The sequence below is a fragment of the Lontra canadensis genome, unplaced genomic scaffold, assembly GCF_010015895.1.
Source record: "Lontra canadensis isolate GAN:19392208 unplaced genomic scaffold, GSC_riverotter_1.0 scaffold7, whole genome shotgun sequence".
In the NCBI taxonomy this organism is placed as follows: domain Eukaryota; kingdom Metazoa; phylum Chordata; class Mammalia; order Carnivora; family Mustelidae; genus Lontra; species Lontra canadensis.
Genome location: NW_022631001.1, coordinates 24,282,079 through 24,304,445, shown reverse-complemented (window position 1 = coordinate 24,304,445; position 22,367 = coordinate 24,282,079). Strand labels below are relative to the sequence as shown.

Genomic DNA, 22,367 nt, shown 5'->3' with positions numbered 1-22,367 from the left:
TCATGCCTATAAAGAGGCCTGTTTATTACTGATAACACTTCATTTGGCTAAAACCACAAGAAATCCACACACAAATACTTCAAGTGCAAATTCTCACAGGCAGTACTTATGATACACCCTGGTGTTTTCATCGGAAAAAAAAAGAGAAAATATTGACAAGAACAGGTAAAACAAGAGCACAATTTTGATCTACTGCTACACGGTCAGAAAAATAATTCATTCTTAATGGCATATATTTCATCTGGCATATTCAGTGATGTATACAAAGTTTATTTTTGCCTAAAACAAGAAGGCCTCACCATATATACAGATGCAGACTCTTGCTTGAGTGCCTCTTGTGAGATGTATGATGAATCATAACAGTGGACAAAAATATATCAAATCATATCAAATTAGCTGTGATTCACTTGGAAGGTAGCAGTAGGCGGCTCAAAGTGTCACCTATACCCAGTGATACTAAGTCTACATAGGTATGTTCTTAGCCTACTTGGCCAACACCTTGTTATGAGTGTAAAATACTAGGCATTACATATAATTTTCCAAACAGGAATATGTTCTGCTCTCTCAAAAGAAGCTGATTATTTAAGGGTATGCGTGCTTAATGAAGATGATTTATTATAAATTTCAGTAATGAGATTTGTTTAAAAAACTGAATCAGAAAATTAACATTTTTGATTGCTTCTTAAACTATTAGCTGCTTTAAGATACAATCCCCTAATTCCTACTGTCACTAACTAAGCATTCTATAACAGTACTATAATGGGGGTGGGGGAGGTTATGAAAAATAATAACACATGATCTCTGCTCTCAGGGAGCTGATAGTCAGATGCTCCTTCTAAGTCAAGGAATGCCAGTGAATGAATGAAAACAAAGTGGCCAACACTTCTGAAAATGAGGTTCAGTGATAATGTAACTGTTCCAGGTCAGTTTAATTTGGCAGTAATGCTTTCAAAGTTCAGCTTTTAAAATGCAGGGAACCGGCTAGATATGTTCTGTGTTTCTATTCCTCACGTTAAGGTCGGTGTGTGTACCTCCAGGCAGATGTGGCAATTGAGGTGGGGAGGGGAAGACCACTGAGCAGCCCTATGATCAACACGGATCTCCTTTCCAGCAGCACCTGGTTCCGTGAGGACTGGAGGAATCATTTTTACATTGAAACAGTTTTATTATGGGGAATGCAAAATTCAGCTTCCATTTTTATGATAGAACATGAAATTTCATGAGCAATAGACTGCTTCGGAGTTTGGGCTTGGGACCCTTCCCCCACATAGTTGTCATGTTCCTCCGCTTTAGGGTTATGCTGGTGGCAAACTTTGCGAAGCAGACTTTAGCATGCCATGTGCCCTTATCTTGGTCAGTTTACTCATTCTTATATGTCCGCTTTTTAAGGTATATAGTCTTTAACAAAGAGAAAAGACGGCTTAATGAACATAACAGTATGGTTAATATTTTAAAGTAGCCAGTGGTAAAAACTAACTTGGTTTTCAACTGGAACTAAAGAAAGTCATGCCATGTCAAGTCCTGCAATGAAAGGTTCTCTTCTTTCCACTTGGACTTCTTATGGTAAGATGCTCTGGGGGACAAAAGGGAAAAAAGATTTCCTAAAATTTTGTGCTTTGGATGCCCCAAGTACAAGGAGACCTGAAATAAAATGTGAGCTCAATTGACCATCCATTTCAATTGGTCGGACTCTTTCCTCATCACTTTCTAGAGCAATCTCAGAAAAACAAATGAATTATAAAAGGCCATAATAAATTAGCATATAGTAGTATCCAGACAGACCAAAAAAGGCTATGAAATAGATTTAAAATTACTTCTTACAATGTTTTAAATATTCTCACAATAGTAACAAAATAATCAAGTAAAAAAAAACATAGTTTATGAATCAGCTTAAAGCATTCTGGATGAATACATTTAAGGTTTTTTTTATCAGTGAGGTAATAGAGCAATAGCTTTTCACAGTAACAAAATGTAGGAGGGCACCTGGGGAAGGAGGGAGGTAGAGAGAAAAAGGCATAAAATAAATTTATCCAAGCGAAATTTGGATTTTTCAAGCATCATAAACATCAGTGGAAAACACTGGAAAGAAATACCAGTAGCAGCAGTTCATAGAACAATTTCTCCATTAAACTCCAGCTAATATCTCTGTTGTGTCCATTCCAGAAGCGACTTCCTTATGAAACAGGAGCCCTATTTCCTATATAAGGATATCCCCAAAGTTTCCAATCTCTTAGAATCTTTCTGTCTGCTGAAATTACTACATCCAAATAACAATAGAGTTGAAACAAAACCCTCAAATATCCTATAATGCTATACATTCTTCAAGATGAACAAAACGGTGTTCAAGTCTCACTTAATTCGCCAGGTTAAATTAAAAATAATATCTAAGCTGGTCTCTGTGCAATGAATGAAGACTGCGCTCATGCAACTACTACTCAACATATACAAAAACTCTCATGAGCTAAATTCTTCTAGTATATGTGCTGCCGAAGAGAGCACCTAAATTCTTCTAGATAGGGAGTGAAACTCAAATGTTACTTTCAGTACTCTCTATGACATCATCGTTGTTCCAACCTGAGGTAAAAAAAAAAGTATCGGACAGAACCTTTAAAAGACATTTAGTATATCCCTTAATCTTAAATTTGTTATTTAGTTTTTTTGAAAAGGTTCTTATTCTTTTATTCTGTCCTCACTGAAGACAGAAAACAGTTTGCCATATTACTTCTTACTTTGCGTCCTTTAAGAAAAGATTCAAGAAATAACTTAAGACTTACTAAATTATCTTAACAGCTTCTCCCCTCCAGAATTAAATGATCTGAATTCTTTGAACTTTTTCTCACAATCTCTGTTGTATTCTATTTTATTTCTGCTATGTCTTCTCTTCTCCAGCTCCCATATGATCCTAAGACACAACATCCTAGCAGGAATTGAATCAGTAAGAGGGGTACTTTTTCTCACCTCCAAAAACTTGGCCTCTTTGTAGTGGTTGTTAATAAAGGAAACAAAAGGTTCACTATCTATTCATCATTATAACAAATACACATGGGTAAACAACTTGCCCACAGCCAGCTTATTCCCTACTTTTAGCTCTCTCAGTTTACCCTTCAAAAGAAGCATTTCCTGTGCCATCTTATTGATCTATTTGTTTATTTCTACTGATTATTTTCAATGTATGCTTTGATCTTGCCAGACTAGTTCTCTCCTTTCCCCCAAAACTCTAGAAAAGCCTTAATTAAAAAGTTTTAATCTACACACTGAATGAAAATGGATTCATTTTCAAGATATTGTTCATAAAGAAAAAGTTAAACACTGTAGAGCCCAAGGCTGAGACCTACAGTTCAGCACTCCTGTCTTTCCTGGTCAGCTTGGGTTACTAAATTTACCCTGTTAGGCAACTGTACACCACTGTGTCAAGTTCATGTTAAATATCATGCTAAGATAGACTTGAGAGCTTGGCTAGAATCAAATAATTTCCTTAATCTATACACTTTAGAACATTTGTAGTATTTTGTTGATTTTAACTTTGGATTTTTAAATTTTTGAGGTAAGAATCTAGGCTTTAATAACTTTTCACCTTAATTAAGATGACTTAAATGTTGCATTATATTAAAGCACTCAAAACTGTTCTCCTTATAATAGACTGACAGTCATGACATGGCTTTAGCGATTATGAATGTGCTAGCATATCATTTTAGCTCCCTTTCATTCTTCAGTCACTGGAACAGATACTAAAGCCAAATACACATACTTTTCACATATATAGCATTGTTCTTGGTAGAATATAACTATCTCCAAAATTACATTCTACATTCCTAAAAGCAAATAAAACAAAAAAGTCTGCACATTTCTTCTTTAGTACAAAGCCTTTGAAAACAAAGTCATTCTGAAGTATGGTGCTCTACACTTACTTAGCTGTCTATTAACTACAGTCATATGAGATCTAGCTATAGGAAAGGAAGGAACAAATTAACAATAGTGGCAATACAATAATTTGAAAATTATATTTGCACTATATGGATTCAAACAAATGTTAGCTGATAGAGCTGCAACAAACCATACCATTACTTACTAAACAGTCTAATCAGTTTAAATGTTATATTATTATTATCATTATTATTATTATCATTAAGGAAATAAATACTCTAATACCAGTTATGTCCCATTAGCAATTTGTTTAGTATGATTACGCCCAAGGCCTTGTTACTGTTACCTCTTAGCTATATCACATGTGTTTATGTATTCTGTTGAGTTGTACAGGACAGGATACACTTTAAGAAAATTAAATAGTACTTCTCTACTAAGACATTTTTAGAAGACTAGAGAATCAACCAAAAGTGACCTTCCAAAATTTTTTTTCACATTGAGGGGCGCCTGAGTGGCACAGTTGGTTAAGCCTCCGACTCTTGATCTCAGCTTGGGTCTTGATCTCATTGGGCTCTATGTTGGGCATGGAGCCTACATGAAAAAAAATATGCAAAATTTTTTTCCACATTGAAAAAGGTAAGTTATACTCTTGAGATCAGAAATTCTATAGTAGCCAGCAAGATGTTAGAATAAACTGGACTTTAGTTTTAAAACATGTAGTTTTAGTGTTTGGTAACATCTAAAATCCGGATATTATATTTCTTAGTAAAATTAGCATTACTTCATCTGGTAAAGGAATAAATCTACTTACAAAAATTTAATTCCAAAGTTAGATTTGTAAATAAATTCAGAGCTCCTTTCTCAGTTCGGATTTTTTTCTCTACCTGAAGGCTGTGATTATCGACACTTAATTCTTACAAGAAGATCCTTAAGCACAGTTACTTTGAATCTGATTTTATTAAGATTTTTATTTACATTCATAAGATTTTTAGGAGGGCAAATTGATTTGATATAGAGGGGAAGCACCTACATAGTTTGGTCTGAAATAACTGTCTGAAAATTAACTGACTAAATTATAGTCAATGCAGGAACACTGTTTTAATTCATACCATACCCTGAGAAGGCACTAAGAAATCTGACAAGAACGAAGCCGCTAGGAGCATTGCCACTATTGTTTCATGTTCAGTAAACGTCAGAATTTTAAATACATACAATAAATTTACACTGCACCAAGAGCACCTGAAACACATATGGTAACATCTGTTCTAAGCTAGAAATACCCAATTTCAAATACTCTACTTTGTAAGTTCATAACTATGACGTAATAATGATACTTTCCCACACTATGCTGGGAGCAATGCCATTTTCTTGTCAATTTTATAGATTAATTTCCTTAGCTAATTCAACAACTATATAACATTTATCTACCTTTTAAAAAAACCGTGCTATACACAAGTACAATACGGAACTAGGCTTAATCACACTTTAATAAGAAAACTCACTTTTGTATTTTTTTTCTGTTAAAGGAAGAACAATGTGTTACTAGAATACTTTTAATGCAATGACATTTGTTCAAGATTATGAAAAAATTCGAATCCTTTCTCTCCAGATCATTTCCTTTCGAACTTATACAGTTTGTTTCATCAGCCCACCGAAAGAAAGAAAATTGAAGTGCAAAGATACTTGACCAGATGAGATAGAGAATGCTAACACGACTTCAATGCATGGAATTCCTGGTTGTTCTGTTCCATGTGCCGGTGCCAAGTCATGGCGTACTGGTGTGCACTAAACAGAACGCCAGATCAGTCCATTTTTACTAGGCTCAAGAAAATTCTCAATCAAAGCTTCAATGAGTTTCCTCAATTCCTCTTCTAGGAAGGCAGTGTCACTGAAGAGAAAGATGGGGAGTTTTGAAATTCTTGATTTTTACCACTTTAAATTTTGTTTAAATTGTTATAATTTTAAAAGGGGATGCTTAAACACTTTGTAAACCAAAAAGAAGTTCACTCCGTTAAAACAAAACAAGACCAAGGGGGGGGGGTGCGGGAATCACACGCAAGAAAACACCATGATCACAAACTTAAGTTGTACGGCATTAAAGGGAGTTCCTTGGTACATGATACATGGATGAGTTTCGGTATATCTAGATTTTTCTCCTTGGTCAGGCAATTTAATGGTCCAGAACACCAATACCAGGCATTATACTAAAATGGCTTCCTGATACTTTGAAGAATACTCAGTAGATATTATGGGATGATACAGCATGACTCAGATACAGAAGGGGGGTGGGACTAAAAAAATGAGATGCTTAAGAAATAAATACACATTTACAAGTATGTGCTTCAAAGTCATCACTGCTGTTGACCAAAACATGTCTAGGAAAGCCTCTTTTCAACTGCCTTCATGGTCATTTGTTATTACTTTAATAATCATCCTTTATTTTTAACCAAATAGAGCATTACCCTAATTTGGTTTCCTTTAAACTCTCTGAATGACTTTAGGACATCCTTTTTTGTCCCCAAAAGAAAATAAAAATCTCTTAAATGCAAAGGTTTAGAGACATACAAAATAATGTACCTTAGAATCTGAAGGCAATTCCAAAGCATCTCTTTCCCAAAATATACTGATCAGTGACAACATTATAGAAGGTACTATTTTAATAAGTGTAAATAGGCTTTGGAAGGCAGCTGTGCTCACCACTATACCACCAACGCTTAAGTGTAAATAGCCTTTGAATATGTTTATTAAAGTCAATTTAGTGACAATTCAGACTCTTAAAAGGAAATAAATTGGGCAGATTAAGTCAAATCATATTAGATACATGAAATGAATGTTTGAAAATAAATTATTTGTTGATCATTTCTTTAGGTTCAGCATCTAACAGTTAAAGCTCACAGAACCTTCCCAGTAATAAAAATCTACCAAAATCTTAAAATTCAATCTCCAAATGGTCCAGCTGCTTTGGAAAATAGTCTGGCAGTTCCTCTGAAGGTTAAACACAGAACTACCATGTGATCCAGCAATTCTCCACCTACATATGGACCCAAGTGAAATGAAAACATGTCCACACAAAAATTTGTGCACAAATGTTTATAGCACTGTTACTTGTAATGGCTAAAATGTGGAAATAACCCAAACGTCCACCACCTGATAAAAGGATTAAAAAAAAAAAGTGTAGTATCTATACAACAGAATATTATTAGGCCAAGAAAACAATTAAAAAAAAAAGAATTAAGTGCTGATTCATGCTACAACACAGATGAACCTTGAAAACATCATGCTAAGTATAAGATGCCAGTCACAAAGGGCCATATATTGTATGATTCCATTTATATGAAATGCCCACAATAAGCAAGTCGATAATGACAGATATCAACAACCTCGGTGGTTGCCGAGGGCTACATGGAGGGGGATGGCAAGTGACTGCTAATGGGTATGGGGCTTCTTTCTGAGGGGATAAAAATGTTCTAACATGGAATGTAGTTAAAAAAAAATGTGTAGTGATGTTTGCACAACTCTGAATATACTAAAAACCACTGAACTGTATGCTTTTAATGGGTAAACTGTACAGTATGTGAATTTAATCTCAATAGAGCCTATATATATATAAATATACAAATCTAAATATATATGTATATATATTTTAAAAGTCAATTCTCACCTCTGCTCAGGGGATGCACACATCTCCGCATAATACTTTATCTTTGGTTCTGTCCCACTTGTCCGAAGAGTAGCGACACAGCCATTTTGAAAAGTGAATGTAATCATTTGGCTGTTTTTACTCACAGGCAGTACCTATGCACAAGGTGAACAATGGCTTAGTTACACTCGGTACCTTTTTCATTTACAGGAGTTGTAAAATATACTCTACTTATGTGAGGTATCTAAAGGAGTCAAATTCATAGAAACAGGAGTACAAGGTCATTGGCAGGAGGTGGGGGAAGGGGGAAGTGGGGAGTTGTTTAATGGGTATGGAGTTTCAGTTCGGCAAGATGAAAAAGTTCTGGACATCTGCTGCACAACAAGGTAGACAGAATTAACACCAATGGACTGCATGTTCAAAAGTAGTTGCAGTGGTAGATTTTGTTATGCATTTTTTACAATTAAAAATTTGTTTTTTAAATTATAAAACACAAAAGATGATATACACAATAATTCATAAATATGCCATTTACTGAACATTTTATAATAATATGGCGTTGGGTTATATACCTTACATACATGATCTCCAGGCCTCAGCAACAATCTTCCAGAGTAAATACTACTGCCAATTTACTGACATGGCTCAAAAAGAGTAAATGATCTGGTCAAGTTAATCAGCTAAAGTGGCAGAGCAAGAAGTTGGAGCCAGGTCTATGTATCACAGTCCAAACTGCCTCTGCGTTGGCAAAGGGCTTTACAATTTCGAAGCACTTTCATAGACAGTTTATCAATTGTCTCCAAAGCAGACTGCATGTGTCCTAGAGGGCAGGCAAAATAATCCACTGACTGGGGTACAAAAAAAGTTTATATTTTTTACCTAAAAGTTAAAAAAGGAAATGAATCTTTACTGATGTTGAACACATGGATCCATACTAGTACTCCTTCTGTGAAGGTATCTTGGGGGAATTGTGGGGGTTGTACTAGGACAGAGGTGGTGCCTTTCAACAGGGGTCTGAGCCTGATCCTTTCTTTGAAACCCCTCCCTCAGTTACAGGTACTATTATACACCAGTTGCTTAAGACAGAGACCCTTCTCCCCTCTTTTTCACTCACAGACCATCAACTAGCAAGTCTTGTCTATTTTAGTCTTTAACTCAACTTTGTCCAACTCTCTCCACCACTACTGCTACTAGATTTAATTCGGGCTCCCATCATCTCTCATCCTGATTCCTGAAACAGCATAATAACTGAACTTCCTGCCTGGGAGTTTGCCTCTCTCTAACCCCCATAGCGTATATGCCATTCCTCCTCGAACTCCACACTACAGTGTAGAGAACTCTTGGTGGTTTTTTGGAGGAGAACATGCCTTCCTACTTCCAGACCTAGCACTTGGTGCTTCCTTTGCCTGAATACCCACTGTTCCTCCTATGTCTGGATAACTCTTACTCATACTCAGCTCACAGAAGTCCTCTAGAAGGTCTTCTGTAAGCCTCCCAGATCTGAGCAAGGGTCCTTCCTATGCTCTTCCATGGCACTTTACACACCCCCGGTCTGTTTCATTTTGTAAAGTAATCCCTGCTTACTTCCATTTCTCCACTAGCCTCTTGAGTGCAGAAACAGTGGCTTTGTCATTGCTCCTTCTCAGTGTGCCTACAAGGGCTTTGATAAATGCCTGTTGATAAATGCCACAGAGAGCAATCTGGAGTGTGAAGAAAACACTCAGGAGGTCTTTGACACTATGTGACCGCTGGGGTAAATTAACAATGTCTGTAGTACCTGCCTTACAAAATTGTTGTAAGCATCTGTGGAGAGCAGATAGAAAAGTACTTTGAATAAGGAATATCCTAAACCTTAAAGGGGGTTAATAGGAAAAAAAGCATCACACCAAGAACTACTCCTAAGCACAACATTAGTGCAATAAAAAGAAGCAAAAAATTTGGTTCATCTCATCAAGTAGTTTACAAAGACAGAAAAATAGATACCAACAACTGGGAATGAATATTTGCTGATTAGATGAATAGACATAAAAGGAATATGAGCTATATTCTATGCAAGAAATGACAGATATTCCAAAATATATTATGCCCGTAGCATTTGAGACAACATCAGCACATTATAAGTGGAAATTTGGTCTTATAATCCTAACAATAACCAAATACATATGATTAACAATTTATGGCATTTATTTATTTTTTTAGAAGATTTTATTTATTTATTTATTTTAAGATTTTACTTATTTGCCAGAGAGAGAGAGAGAGAGTACACACAAGCAGGCAGAGAGGCAGGCAGAGGCAGTGAGAGAGAAGCAGGCTCCCTGCTGAGCAAGGAGCCCGATGCAGGACTCGATCCCAGGACCCTGGGATCATGACCTGAGCCGAAGGCAGACACTTAACCAACTGAGCCACCCAGTTGTCCCTATTTATTTATTTGACAGAGAGAGAGAAAGCAAGAGCAGGAACACAAGTAGGGGAAGTTTGAGGGAGAAGCAGGCTCCCCACTGAGTAGGGAGCCTGATGCGGGGCTCAATCCCAGGACTCTGGGATCATGACCTGAGCTGAAGGCAGCTGCTTAAGGACGGAGCCACCCAGGCGCCCCAATTTATGGTGTTTAAATATTTGTTGAGCACCTACCACAAAAGCAGGAGCTTTGACAGGCACGGAGGTATGTCAGAAATGGATCTGACATGAACAACACAATGATAACAATAAAATAGAAAGTGATAAATGACAAGAGGAAGGCACAATAGATAATGAAACCTCAGGAGGAAGGTATCTAATTACGGGACCTGGAGGGTATGTGGAGGAGGTGATATCTGCCTGAAGTCTTAAATAATGGCTAAGGTGGGACCTGCCGCAGAGGAAGGAGAGGCAGATTGGGGAAATAGCTTGAGCAAAAACAGAGAGATTTTTATTTTCATTTCTTTAAAGATTTTACTTATTTATTTGAGAGAGAGAGATAGCCAGAGAGAGGAGGGCAGGGGTAGGGGGGTGGGGAGGGGGAAGCAGACTCTCTGCTGAGCAGGGAGCCCCGACTTGACTCTGGTCTCGATCCCAGTACGCTGGGATCATAGCTTGAACCAAAGGCAGAAAACTAACAAACTGAGCCACCCAGGTGCTCCCAAATACAGAAATTTTTCATAAAAATGTATGCATATAAGAAACTATAAGTTGCTCTATTTGGCTGCAGGTGTAGGGACTAAGGTTGAAAAGGGAAGTTGCAAATAGAAAGGTGTAATGGTGAGCTTTGAAACAACAGGCTTTTAGACTTTATCTTCAACATCACACATTCTCCCTCTCTCCGTCCCTTTCTCTTTTTGTCTAATTCTCTTTCCCACCTCCCAGGGAGGAGCATACATACACTTGGGGAGAAAGGAGGACAGGATCACAGGCAGGGAGCCTGTTAGTGGGATTATAACCGCTCTGAAGAAAAACAATGAATCCTAGTTTCAAGACATTAACAGGCTTGAACTTCCACTATTTTATTATAGTACAAAGTACTACAAATCATTAAACTTAAAAAAAAGGGGGGGGGTACTTACTGATTTCTTATTAGGCTGGCTGCTGTCATAGCCAGTGGTAACATCCCGTATGTGCAATATAGCAAACGTCCCACAGAATTTTGGATATTCTTTTGGAGAATCAAAATTGCGAAGCCTTTCAAATATACTTTTGATGGTACTTGGATCATAACACAAGAAATATGAAGTTTTTGAAATATGATAACCATATCTGCACAAAGATTTAAAGTGTTAAAGTCAGATTTCAGATAACTCTTCAGGAAAGTATAAAGATAAGCCTATTACAGTATTACGTAGAAAGTGGCAGTCTTTACTTCAGCTTTAGAACTTTTTAGAAAGGACTGGTTGTTTTCAAAAACCAAATTTAGAAAGCTAAAAGGAGGGCCCCCAAAATGAGATGTTTGGCAATTGAAATGAGAAATTCATAATAACAGAACTTACTTTTCATAGACCTTAATGAGCTGCTGTTTCAATGTTATATTCATGGTTTCCAGGTAAGCTGCCATCTCGGCAACGACTACGGCTGCACTCACCCCATCTTTATCCAAAACCGAAGTGCCACACAGAAAACCTAAGAATTAAAACACATTTTTTTTTTTAGATTTTTATTTATTAGAGAGAGAGAGCACGTAGGAGCAGGGAAGAGGAGTGGGGGAGAGAGAGAAGCAGGCTCCCCACTGAGCAGGGAGCCAGGACAAAGGTGGGGCTCGAACCCAGGACCCTGGGATCATGACTGGAGCCAAAGGCAGACAAACGCAGACACTTAACCAACTGAGCCACCCAGGGGCCCCTTAAAACACATTTTTTAAAAAGGGGAAAACTTGGGGCACCTGGGTGGCTCAGTGGGTTAAGCCGCTGCCTTCGGCTCGGGTCATGATCTCAGGGTCCTGGGATTGAGCCCCGCATCGGGCTCTCTGCTCAGCAGGGAGCCTGCTTCCTCCTCTCTCTCTGCCTGCCTCTCTGCCTGCTTTGTGCTCTCTCTCTGTCAAATAAAAAAATAAAATCTTTAAATAAAAAAAAAAGGGGAAAACTTAAGCCTAAAATAATTTCAATAGTTTTACATTTTTTCAGAAGAACCAATGAATTTAAGAGCCTACTAACAGATGAAGCCTACTGATACTGAAGGTACTTAGGGGACTTTTAAGTGTCTTCCCCCCAAGACCCCCCAACAAAAAGTGCATCTATATATTTCTGAGTTCTCTGTGGTTTTTACAACTCAAAAGACAAAACCAGAAGACAAAATTTCCTCTCCATAGAATTACTACACTTTAAAATATGCTCTCATTCAAATTTCAAAGATTTTAATATTTACTACATACCAATTGACTCCTCAAATGCAAAAAGAACTTCTTTCCCATTTTCCAGGAGGTCTTTTATCCTACTTCCAATCCATTTAAAACCTGGTAATGTTTCCTGAAATGAAGAGAAGGCCATTCTAAGTAAGTGACTCCTCATAGACATATAGAGAGAATGACCTCTCACTAAATTCATGTAACACTTTCATAGTGATCTTCTCTAATGGCTTTTGGTCCACACAGATTTATACCGTACTAAGCACATAGCCAGGAAGTGCTCAGATTCATATTGCCACGACTGATAACCTACTATTTATTGAGCACAGAAATAGCTGACTTACACCAAATAGAATCCAACATCTGTAAGTGGGGATCCAGACAGTCACAGAGTAACATAAATACATATATTATGATTATCTACTATTTATCAAGCATCATTAACAGGCGCTTTATATCATTGTCTCTTTTAATGCTCATAAAAACTCTGTTGCTGAAACACAGGCTCAGAGACTCAGTGAGTTTGCCTAAGACTATGCTGTACATAAGAGATGGAGCCAGGATTCACCTACACTGCTCCTCAGAAACTGTCCTTGGGTCTGTATTATAAGTACAATATAAGAGAACCTATGAAGCTTGTGATTTAGTCCCCTTGGGTTTTTAATGATGCACTTTCATCATTATCACAGCGTATGCTTAAACCAAGTGTCCATTACCATAACACCATGGAGTAAATAAAACCAAGAAAGTTACTAAGCCCTCCTTTTTTTGTTTTTGTTTCTGTTTTTTTATAAACATATAATGTGTTTTTAGCCCCAGGGGTACAGGTCTGTGAATTGCCAGGTTAACACACTTCATAGCACTCACCATAGCATATACCCTCCAGCCCTTCTTTATAATTAGGTCCGAGGACTTTTCATCTGATGAGCTACTATTCACTTTAAAGACATGAGCTATTGTAGAGTCAACAGAAACAGCATGTGATAGACACTGACTCTAGAACTCACCATTAGTAACTTAACGATTCCCAATTTACCTCTCTACTTCCTCAGTGGGAAAAAAATAAAGCTAAAACCTTTACTGCCATCCCCAGAACCAACAAAAAACACAAGGAAGCAAATTTATAATACTGGTCTTTAGGATCATGTTCTCTTTTGTGCTCATTATACATTTTTTTGCCATAAATATTAATGAGGAAAATGTTAACATTACCATAATTCAAAATCTTAGGCTTGAATAATTTTTCAATTTCTGCTCTTTAGCAATTTGTTGTTGTTGTTTTTAAGATTTTATTTATTTATTTGACACAGAGAGAGAGAGAGAGAGCGCACAAGTAGGCAGAGAAGCAGGCAGAGAGAGAAGGAAGCCGGCTCCCCACTGAGCAGAGATCCTGATGCAGGGCTTGATTCCCGGACCCTGAGATCATGACCTGAGCCGAAGGCAGAAGCTTAACCCACTGAGCCACCTAAGCACCCCTATTGTTTTTTTTTTTTTTTAAACATTATTTTTTTTTAAAAAGATTTTATTTATTTATTTGTCAGAGAGAGAGAGAGAGCCGAGCACAGGCAGACAGAATGGCAGGCAGAGGCAGAGGGAGAAGCAGGCTCCCCGCCAAGCAAGGAGCCCGATGTGGGACTCGATCCCAGGACCCTGGGATCATGACCTGAGCCGAAGGCAGCTGCTTAACCAACTGAGCCACCCAGGCGTCCCCCTATTGTTTTTTTTTTAAAGTAGGCTCTGTGCTGGGTGTGGAGCCCAACACAGGGCTTGAACTCACGACCGTGAGATCAAGACCTGAGCTGAGATCAAGAGTTGGATGCTTAATGGACTGAGTCACCCAGGCACTCTGGTATTTGTGTTTTTTTTTAAGCCTGAGATTGAAAGTTCTATTTCATTAAAACAGGTATAGTTGTTTTTTTTTTTTTAATTCAGCCAATTAATGTTAAGACCTATAGCTTGGCTGTGGCTCAAGAAAAATGCCCAGCGGTGACATCTGCACTGATATTTGACAAAGATGACGGAGGAAAGGCAATTTAATTGGCATCAATCCCAGAAGCTATAGAAATTGTTAGCTTAACTCTCTACGGCTCACGAAAGTTAATGGTCTGTGCTGAGAGAGAGTTATTACTTGTTTTTTGGATATAGAATCATTAGGTCTTAACTTACAATTTAGAAGACTAAGTTTCTTAAGACTGAACTTGAAGAGCCTAAATAATGGTCATGATTATTTTTTGGAATGGAGTTTTTGGGATGGAATGGATTATTTTTTGGAATGGAGTTTATGTTACTGATGAGGTCACTAGGTGCCAAATTTTCTTATTATGAAAACCAGATTTTTTTTGTATGGAATAATAAGCATTAATGCAATTTTTAAAGAATATCTTATCTCAGTTCCAGACATTCACATACTGGATGGATGGACTTGGCTCAAGGTGTCTAAACTGTCACAAGATTAAGCAAGTGTTAACATAATTAGAAAAAAGGGGAGGATTTTAAATCAAATCAATACAAATTACTTTTGGTGGGGAGGTGGCTTTAATGTATAGAAATTGATTTAGAAAAGTAGCACGCATATATTTTCTGTTCTTACTTCAAAATGAAATCCTTCTTTAAGTGCAATTGCCTTCAAAATTTTGGAAGAGACTGTGGTGGCTAACATATAAACATTCTTCACATCAGCATTTCTTGATGTATTTTTCTTCCAGCAGTCAAACATCCACCACCCAAACAAAGCTGCCAACTCATTCCCTGTGAAAACTTTCCAATGACCACTGTAGAGAGAATGAAGATTCAAGTCAAGACTTTTATAACTTCTCATTAAAATTTCTTGACACTTAGACATATAAATTACCATCCTTCATATATGAAAATCCAAAAGCTATTATATGAGATTTTTGAGAAAATGTTTAGGATTATTTCTAGCTCACCAGGGGTGAATTTAGGGTAGAAATGGCAACAATGTCTATTGAAAAATTATTACACTGTAACTTTTGTTCCCGTACTTAATGAAAGAAAAGTTATAATATGATGTCCTATCTATATAAGGACATTTGTCACAACATATAAGGGCAAAAATACACTGCAATCCAAAGGACCAAGATTAGAAAATGATTATATTGATAAAGCAATCTGTTGGGATATCATGTCATTTTATAATATTTTAAACAATATTTAAGGACTGAAAAAAGTGTTCATGGTACAATAACAAATGGGAAACAAGATATAAAAATATATGTAGCATGATAATAATTTTATAAAAACAAATATGTCTTAAGGAAGTGTCAAAATATATACCTAGGGGTTATCTTTGGATAGTGGACTTAACAGGAGATTTATTTTCTTATTTTTTTATTATTTTGAATGAGCCTGTAAGACTTAAAATCAAAACCTCTTTTTCAAAGCTTAAGCTTTTAATTAAATAACAGGCTTTACTTACTTCTCCTGAAGTTCTGCCACTGCCAGCCGGTCTGCATCAGGATCTGTAGCTAGCACAATTCGGGCATTTTCTTTCTCTGCCAGTCTCAAAGAAAGTTCCTGAAATAATGAGCCAAATCACCAGATTGTATTCCAGATGTTAAATTCAATGTTAATACTCCTACTTGTAGGCACTATGTTAGTTGACATAAATTTTAGAATGAATACAGTTTGACTAAATTTAGTAAATAAGCCTAGAAGTAGGGATATCCACCACAGAGATTTCAAATAAAACAGAATATATGGCTCCAATAGAAATTAAATTATGTCATCGAAGGTGGTTTCTGCCTTTGTAAGTAATTTTTGAATTGTCAATGAGTTCTATTTGATGAAGTTTAATACACTAATAATAATTTAAATAAAGGAAAAAAAATACCAGCACAGATTCTCCTTCTTCAGGATTTGGGCATTTAACAGTAGAAAAGTCTGGATCAGGATCTTTTTGTTCTGGTACTGGAATTGGAGGCTTGAAACCAAACACCTGAAAAGCCAACTGCACATAGTCATGTCCAACCCCATGGAAAGATGTATGTACAAATTTCAAGGTGGTCTTTGAGTTTAATTCCCTGTAAAGGAAAAGAGTTATTCAATTGATATCATTAAACTTGGTACTTATGGTAAAATTAAAATCAGCTATAGAGAAGAAGCTAAAATCTATTTTTTTGGATGAAGAAAAGATACTCAGCAAGCCAGCAGCTTTCTAGCAATAGCATTAGCTATTTATGGAATAGTTATGAAAATATGGAAATAAGGCAAAATCAAATTTTAGAGAAAATTTCCTAATCTCGTATAGAGAATACATATATTTAGCTATAACTTTAACAGTATTATTAGTAATTAGTAATTAATATACTATACAATTCATTTAAAGTGTACAATTCAATTCAATTTCACTATATTCATAGATTATTCATCCATTACCATAATCAATTTTAGGAAATTCTCACTATTGCCAAAAGAAACTCTACCCCAGAGCTGCCATCCCCTAACGTTCCCATTCCTCCTAGCCATAGGCAATCACTAATATACCCTGTTTCTGTCTCTATTGATTTGCCTTATCTGGACATTTTATATAAATGGAATCATATAATATGTGGTCTTTTGTGATTGGCTTCTATCACTGAGCATGTTTGCAAAGTTTATCCATGTTGCTGTTTGTATCAGTATTTCTTTTTACAGCTGAATAATATTTCATTGTATAGATATAGCACAGTTTATTTATCCATTCATCAGTTGATGGATATTTGGGTTATTTCCACCTTTTAACTATGGTGAATGGTACGATTTCACTATCTTTTTAATATAATGAACAGCCAACACATCTTTATCCCTGTTTCTTTTCTTTATTTGTTAATCTTCTTATATGGTAATGTTATCCCTATATTTCCATTGGATACCTGTGAAAACATATCTTTTTAAGATCTTCCATGTATCTTCTGCAAATGTCCTGCAGAGGATCTCTCTTCAGTGGGCTGGTATCCACTAAATTATCATTCCAGGAACCATTCCAAGGTTCCACACATTCTTCTATACATTTCAGAATTTCTTTATCATGAGGAGATGTGATCTGAGCACCAGTTTCCCAATAAACCTAGATGATAGGTAAATACAGCTATAAGTAGTTGAAATGTTGGCCAGATATTTTTAGCTACAGTAGAGATATTTGGCTTTACATAGAAGTGTTCCAAGTTAATTAAGTAGAAAATACCAACATGCGACTAATTTAATACCAAAGGATGTCCATGATAATGATTCTACAGGGACTCTTCAATAAAGTGATAATGTATTATTTTCATTTTTAGAAGTGTACTTTAATAAGAGTACAAGTAAAATAAAATCAGGGCATCATTATGACAACATATTAATATGCATATGCCATAGTATCCAATCATACTTTTAGATTTATAACTATATACTAAAGATAATCTAAGAAATCATGGATATCCATAAAATTTCATACTATAAAATTTTAGCATTAAGTAGTTCTGTAATAAAGAAGAAATTATTTTTCAGATATAAATTAAAGTAGAATACATGTCATAACAGACAGTGTCTATATCAGAAAATATAATTAGCATATTAATTATTATATATACACATTTCAGTATATGTGTTTTCAGTACTTAATGAACGAAAATACATTTCATTAAGCTGTCAGTTTGCCAAGTATTTTGATCAACAAGACATTAGGAACAGTTAACAAGAAAAAGTCAATAAAGTGTATTTCTAGAATTCATAGGATCTCAAATTTAGAAGACACTTTGCTTGGAGAATATCCATAATGACTTCTACCAAATATATGGCAGGACTACCCTCTTCTGCCTCCTGAATGAAGGAAAGAAGAATACATTTGAATATGTACTATGTACTAAGCTCAGTGTCAAACAAGATGGTAGACAAGATAACCTGAAAATTCTCACACTATAAACATTTTGAAATGTTAGCTAATGTTAGAAAAACATTATCTAAAATGCATAGGTCAGTTCATAAGAAGAAAAGGGAAAACTCCAGGCAGTGGGAAAAAAGGAAAACCAGAGTGATATAAGGTTGTGGAGCTGACACTGTGACTGCCTGGAGTTTGGGAACTGTCTATTTATTTGGTTTTTGAGTTGTAACACTCATGTGGAAGGTAGGAAATTGGAGACCTGAGACTCCCCCAATCCCCGATCAGTGGAAATACAGAATAGAAGTCCTGCGCATTATTATAGAAAGGTGTTGAGGAAGGATGTGTGTTCTGGGGTATTTTTAAAAACTTTCAAATCTGAGATCTCAGTTAATATAGAAATTGCTCCCAGTCAGTGAAACTCCTGGTTCCTGCAGAATTAAAAAACGTGGCGCCTGGGTGGCTCAGTGGGTTAAAGCCTCTGCCTTCGGCTCAGGTCATGATCCCAGGGTCCTGGGATCGAGCCCTGCATCGGGCTCCCTGCTCACCAGGGAGCCTGCTTCTTCCTCTCTCTCTGCCTGCCTCTCTGCCTACTTGTGATCTCTGTCTGTCAAATAAATAAATAAAATCTTTTAAAAAAAAGAAATTAAAAAACAAAACAAAACCAATAACTGCTTTGAGTGATGTTCCCACATCCCAAGCCACAAAAAAGACTCTATCCATAGGCCCTGAAGGTTCACCATGAAAATTTATAAAACATGAGAAAAAAGTCCTAGCCTTTGTCCTTGCCCATTTCTTCTTGCCTTTGTATACGGATGTGATGCCTAGAGGTATAACCATTATCTGATGTTCACACTTGAAGGAAAGGCCAAAAAAACTGCAGATAGATGCCAGGCCCAACAACAATGAGCTACAGAATCCCGCTAATAGCCACGTACCCTGGACTTAACTTCATGTGTGAAAAATAAGTTCCTATCAGCTTAAACTGACAGAAAAACCCATAAGTTTTCCAAATCTGTAGCAGAAAGTATCCCTATCTGATATAAAAACAGAAAAATCCATGCAACAAAATATACCCATGAACAAACTTTAAAAGAAATATTTGAAAGGGCCGCGTAGTGGCTCAGTTGATTAGACGTTTGACTCTTGATTTCAGCTCAGGTTATGATCTCAGGGTCTTGAGATGGAGCCCTGCCTTAGGCGCCACACTGAGCATGGAGCCTGTTTAGGATTCTCTCTCCCTCCCCTTCTGCCCCTCCCTTCCAATCCCATTTTCTCCCTCTTTAAAAAAAAAAAAAATCTTAAAATATGAAAGACCTATTAAAAATATTTAAAATGTTACTAAAGTATATAATAGAAGCCTTGAAAGAACAAAAAGATACATCCTGTTCATGAATGAAGAGACTCAATAAATATTATAAACATATTGAAGCTTCCTAAATTAATCTACAAATGAAATATGATACCAATAAAAATGCCAAAATAACCTTTTTCCCAAAATGGAAAAAATACAATAATATCATGCATGGAAAAATATAAATAAAGTCATGATATGGGGGGAAATATCTGCAAAATATTGAAATATTTTGATGATAGGGTATATTTGATGAGCAAGAGTTACTTTTTATATTTAAAGAGTTCCCACAAATCACTAAGAAAAAGAGCAATAATCCAAGAGAAAAATGGACAAAACCTTTAACAGACATCTCAGGAAAGGGAAAACAAATCTAATGCAAATAAATGAAAAGATGTTCTACCTTACTCCTAAAACAGGTGCAGATTAATCATAACACTCATCTATCTGATTGGCAAAGACCAAAATGATAATATGGGAGGTATGGGATAAAGACCTTTTACGCTGTTAGGGAGAGTATCAGTTGGTACAACCACCTCTAAAATAAAGAATGACAAGTTTTCTTTCATACTGCTTTGACTCAAAAGTTTCACTTCTAGAAATTTATGATATCGATCAACAATGCCATAGAAATACAATGTAAGCCACAAATGCAAGCCACTTACATAATTTTAAAGTTTTTAGTAACCACATTAAGATAAAAAGAAACAGGCATAATTAATAGTAATATACTTCATACAGCCCACCTATATCCAAAATATTATCATTTCAACACGTAATCAATATAAAATTAATGAAATATTTTACATTCTTTTTTCATAGTAAGTCTTTGAAATCTGGTGTGTATTTTACACTTTCAGCACACCTCAATTCAGACTAGTCATAGTTTAAATATTCAATAGCCATAGGTGGCTAGTGGCTACAATATTGGACAGTGCAGCAGATGAAAAAAATACAAGCAACAGCTAACATTTATTGAGCACTGGGCATTTTTCCTGCAAATCTCCTTTAATCCTTACTCTCACTCTATGACCTTGGTTCTATTATTATCCCTAGTTTGCAGATGGGGAAACTAAAGCACAGAGAAATGAACTTCTGAGTTGCACAGACAGGTTTTATTTCTTTATTTTTTTAAAGATTTTATTTAGGGACGCCTGGGTGGCTCAGTTGGTTAAGCGGCTGCCTTCGGCTCAGGTCATGATCCCGGCGTCCTGGGATCGAGTCCCACATCGGGCTCCTTGCTCGGCAGGGAGCCTGCTTCTCCCTCTGCCTCTGCCTGCCTCTCTGTCTACCTGTGCTCGCTCGCTCTCTCTCCCTCTGTCTCTGACAAATAAATAAATAAAATCTTTAAAAAAAAATAATAAAGATTTTATTTATTTATTTGAGAGAGATAGATTTTATTTATTTATTTGAGAGAGAGAGAAGCAGGCTCCCCACTGAGCAGGGAGCCCAATGCACGGCTTGATCCCGGGATCCCAGGATCCTGGGATCATGACCTGAGCCAAAGGCAGACACTTAACCTACTGAGCCACCCAAGTATCCTACAGTCAGGTTTTAAACCCAACCCAAAGTTCTAACTACTATTCCATACTGATTATATAAATCTACTTGCACATATGAACAAAGACATATGTAGAAGAACATTCTTTGTAGCACTGTTTATAAATAGCAGAAGATTAGAAACAAATGAACTGTTCACCGACAGAGGATTGCTTAAATAAATCAGGATTGTGGGGAGCCTGGGTGGTTTAGTCTGTTAAACGTTCCATTCTTCATTTTGGCTCAGATCATGATCTCAGGGTCATGAGATAGAGCTCCACATTGGGCTCCATGCTCAGTGAGATTCCTTCTCTCTCCCTCTCCTTTTGTCCCTCCCCCAACCCATGTGTTCTCTTCCCCACTGAGCAGGGAGCCTGCTTCTCCCTCTTCCTCTACTCCTCTCTGCCCTTCTCCTGTTCTCTCTCTCTCAAATAAATAAATAAATAAAATCTTTTAAAAAATTAATAAAATAAATCAGGATCTGTTATATAGACTTCTAAAGATGAATGAGGCAGACCTATCTCCCTATCAATTGACTAAGGGAATGATCTCTAAGATTGTTTCATACTGTTGTGTGAAAAAAGCAAGGTACAGAACACTCCATATAGTACTCTGCCATTTATGGGGAAAAAATGTGGGAGTCAGAGTGACAAATACACATATGATGACACGTGCTGGGGGGAAACTAAAACCAGAAACTGTATTTGGTTCTGAAAAGGGGTACGGGGCAGGTGGAGGGGGAGGAATGGGAGATACTTTTTACGTTTAGCTTTATACATTGTTTAACTTTCATCCTTTTTAACTTGTGCATATATTTTAAGAAAAAAAAAAAAAAACCTTTGAGGCTTTCCTATGTGACAAATATGTTCATTAGCAATGAACATCAAAACAGACCAAGTCCCTTCACTCATGAGTTTATATTGGGGAACAGGGTTGGAGAAGGTCAAACAACTCAATAAAGAAAACAATTCATTTTCAAGAAAACAGATCATCAGAAAGCGATAAGCTCTGTGAAGGAAATAAACAAGATGATGAGAAAGTCATTGAGGGAAGCCACTTCAGATAAGGTGGCCTGGGAAGGTCTCTTCAAGGAAATAACATCTGGACAGGAACCTGAAGGATAAAAATAAACAAATCTGCAAGATGAAGGCAAGAGCAATGCAAGCAGAGCCAAAACCATTTACAGAGGCTCAGAGATGGGAGAGGGCTTGGTATACTGGCAGACGAAGAAACAGGAAGAAGTGGGAGTGTGACTAGAATACAGTGAGCACAGAAGAGGAATGAATGAAATTAGGTTGGAGAG

General features: G+C 36.6%; 1 protein-coding gene and 1 long non-coding RNA gene across 4 annotated transcripts in view; both read right to left on the bottom strand.

Annotated features, from left to right (window-relative positions):
• LOC116865066 lies at window positions 1-3,748 on the bottom strand. Its single transcript, XR_004382148.1, has 2 exons — window positions 2,500-3,748; window positions 1-2,461 (listed from the first exon to the last, which is right to left on the bottom strand). It is a non-coding gene; the product is annotated as an uncharacterized LOC116865066 (long non-coding RNA).
• Window positions 3,749-5,403: 1,655 nt separating this feature from the next.
• Window positions 5,404-22,367, bottom strand: part of PGM2L1 (phosphoglucomutase 2 like 1) — a 48,636-nt gene continuing 31,672 nt past the window's right edge. For 2 of the 3 annotated variants that reach the window (XM_032853093.1, XM_032853094.1), the window contains 9 exons: window positions 17,186-17,379; window positions 16,165-16,354; window positions 15,751-15,848; window positions 14,905-15,085; window positions 12,342-12,435; window positions 11,464-11,593; window positions 11,044-11,233; window positions 7,526-7,659; window positions 5,404-5,752 (listed from right to left, as the gene is read on the bottom strand). In XM_032853093.1, coding sequence (XP_032708984.1) covers window positions 5,650-5,752; window positions 7,526-7,659; window positions 11,044-11,233; window positions 11,464-11,593; window positions 12,342-12,435; window positions 14,905-15,085; window positions 15,751-15,848; window positions 16,165-16,354; window positions 17,186-17,379 — 1,314 coding nt within the window. In that variant the 3' untranslated portion in view covers window positions 5,404-5,649. Of the gene's footprint in view, window positions 5,753-7,525; window positions 7,660-7,980; window positions 8,325-11,043; window positions 11,234-11,463; window positions 11,594-12,341; window positions 12,436-14,904; window positions 15,086-15,750; window positions 15,849-16,164; window positions 16,355-17,185; window positions 17,380-22,367 lie in introns of those variants that run through there. The other variant, XM_032853095.1, reaches the window with a different exon arrangement.